Source organism: Orycteropus afer, unplaced genomic scaffold (genome assembly GCF_000298275.1).
Source record: "Orycteropus afer afer isolate SDZICR_OR568_19922 unplaced genomic scaffold, OryAfe1.0 scaffold00016, whole genome shotgun sequence".
Lineage (NCBI taxonomy): Eukaryota > Metazoa > Chordata > Mammalia > Tubulidentata > Orycteropodidae > Orycteropus > Orycteropus afer.
Window position 1 is genome coordinate 4,738,564 of NW_006921603.1, and position 2,569 is coordinate 4,741,132.

Genomic DNA, 2,569 nt, shown 5'->3' on the forward strand with positions numbered 1-2,569 from the left:
AAATTACATACATTATGTAGGAACCTCACTAGTACTTGGAAATCTCCATCATATATCATTCCAACATCCTAGAAAAGATGCATTTGGGGAGATTTGTACTTAAATGACATAGGGGAACAATGATACTCATAACCATTGATAAAGATTAAACTGGCTACCTTATCTTAATTGAAGTTAGTCCTTTCTTGATTTTTTTTTTTTTTAACTTGTATAATGTTTTTATTACTACTGTTTTGGAGAAACAGAGGCTAACTTTTCATTTGCAGAAATTGCTGAGTAGTCATCCATTAGTTCTTGAAGTTGAATAATAGGAAACTGTACTTGTTTTTCAAACCATTTGGCAACTGTAAGAAGCTGCTGATCACAAAACGCTCGTCCAATAAATTGCAGCCCTATTGGCAATCCCTGGTTTGAGAGGGCCACAGGAACGCTTACTGCTGGCAATCCGGCCATATTTACTGCCTGTGTAAAAATATCATCCTGGGCACTTCGGGTTCTGTTGTCTTCTTTGATGAATTCCAAGTAGGGCACTGTCTCACTCAAAGTTGTGGGAGTTAGTAGAACATCAACTCCAGAGTTAAAAACATTCACTAAATCATTAGCAATGAGCCGTCTCACTTTCTGTGCTTAGATGAAATAATTCTCATAGTTTTTTTTTAATAAGAAAAAGTTTCCTGAGAGAATTCTTCCTCTCACCACATCATTGAACCCTTCTCGTCTGGTTGCAGCATACATAGCTTCAGTAGACACATCAATGTCACATCTGTGACCATATTCTAGTCCATCAAATCTTGCCATATTTGATGCCACTTCTGATGTGCACAATACATGGTAGCAAACAATTGAATAACTCGTGTGAGGCAAGGACACTTCAATTACTTTGGCCCCCTCCGATTCAAAGAGGTCAGCAGCTGTGGTCCAGAGAGATTGTACTTCACTTGATAATTCTGGTACAAGATATTCCTTTGGAATTCCTATACATAGCTTGCTCACATCTGTCCAACTAGGAAGCAAAAATGGTTTAACAGGGTCTTGAATGGTGGTAGAATCTTTGGGATCATGTCCAGCTAGTATACCCAACACCATCGCTGCATCATCCACACATCTGGTTAAGATTCCTGGCACATCCATTGAGTTCACCAGGGGAATGAGACCATGGCGGGAGACCAATCCATAGCTTGGTTTTAAACCGACAAGCCCACAGTGGGCAGCTGGATTTCTGGTTGATCCTCCTGTATCAGATCCTAAAGCCGCAAAGCACGTGAACGCTGATACTGCAGCAGCACTACCGCCTGAGCTTCCTCCAGTTACTAGCCAATCTGAATCGTCATTCCCACCATGGGGCTTCGGCTTCCTCTTTTCTCTATATTGCTTTGAATAACTCCAAGGATTTTTAACTGGTCCAAATACACCATCTGTACTTCCAGATCCCATAGCAAACTCATCTAAGTTTGTTTTTCCCATAAGTAGAGCTCCCTGATCCAACAACTTCTGAATGACTGTAGCATTATAAGGTGGTATATAACCTTTCAGCATGTTTGAAGCACATGTTGTCTCAATGCCAGATGTGCTGAAGTTGTCTTTTACTGCAACAGGAATTCCATCTAAATCTCCAAGTGACTGACCTTTTGCATACCTCTTCTCTGATTCTTCAGCTTGCTTTAGGGCTACCTCTTCTGTTACAGTAATGTAAGCATTTAGGAATTTGGTCTTCTTGATCAGAGAGAGACATTTTTGACAGAGCTCTGTTGGAGTAATTTGGCCTTGTTTCAGTCCTGCAGAAACTTCTCGGAGGGTCCGACCCAGCATGGTCTTCGTGCTCAGCCTGCCAGCACAGGGCCAAGTGACAAGGAAGAAAAAAGAGGTCAACAGCCCCTGACAATATTACATGGGCGCAGCCATCTTTGATTCCCTTTCTTGATTTTTATGTCTCCTTGGGCTCCTTAATATATAACTGAATAAGATAGTTGTTCTTCCATGATCTTTGCATAGGAGTAGAAACAATGTCTGAAGCCAAAGAATTTACAACGAAATGAAATGCTCCTCATCATAGTATCTACAGAAGCTTTCACACAGCTTTTAAAAATAGCACTTAAAGTACATTGAGCACTTATTATGTGGCAAGAATTTTACAAGAGCTATCTCATTTGGTTTTCAAAAAAATCTTATGAGGCAGGATTAATTAGCCTTCTCTTTTTATAAGTGAAGAAACTGAAGGTTAGAGAATGATACATAATACATTTTTTTAGTGAATGACAAATAGATATTCAACAAATGGTAGCTATTTTTTAGATAGAATTTGCTTATAGGGTATGTGACTCAGAACTTAATCTCTTAGCCTGAGTTTAATTAAATTTGTAATTTTGTAGGCTTCAGTAGATGCAATTTGCAGTCACATTGAAACCATGGGAAACAATCTACTGTACAAATGGGTCTGGTAAGTTTTATTATTAATTATCTCGAACAGTTCCAAATAGAATGACTGTGTGTGACATTGACCTTGCTGGACTGCTTTTGACTGTACTTCTAGTAACAGTTAGTCCAACAAAATTTCTTCCAAGTTACTGGC

The 2,569-nt window shown here is 39.2% G+C and overlaps 1 protein-coding gene across 1 annotated transcript; it reads right to left on the minus strand.

Annotated features, from left to right (window-relative positions):
- Nucleotides 1–225: 225 nt before the first annotated feature.
- LOC103212959 (glutamyl-tRNA(Gln) amidotransferase subunit A, mitochondrial-like) lies at nt 226–1,815 on the minus strand. Its single transcript, XM_042783423.1, is given in 1 exon segment — nt 226–1,815. A coding segment is annotated over 1 exon segment (1,584 nt). The 5' UTR covers nt 1,810–1,815.
- Nucleotides 1,816–2,569: the final 754 nt, after the last annotated feature.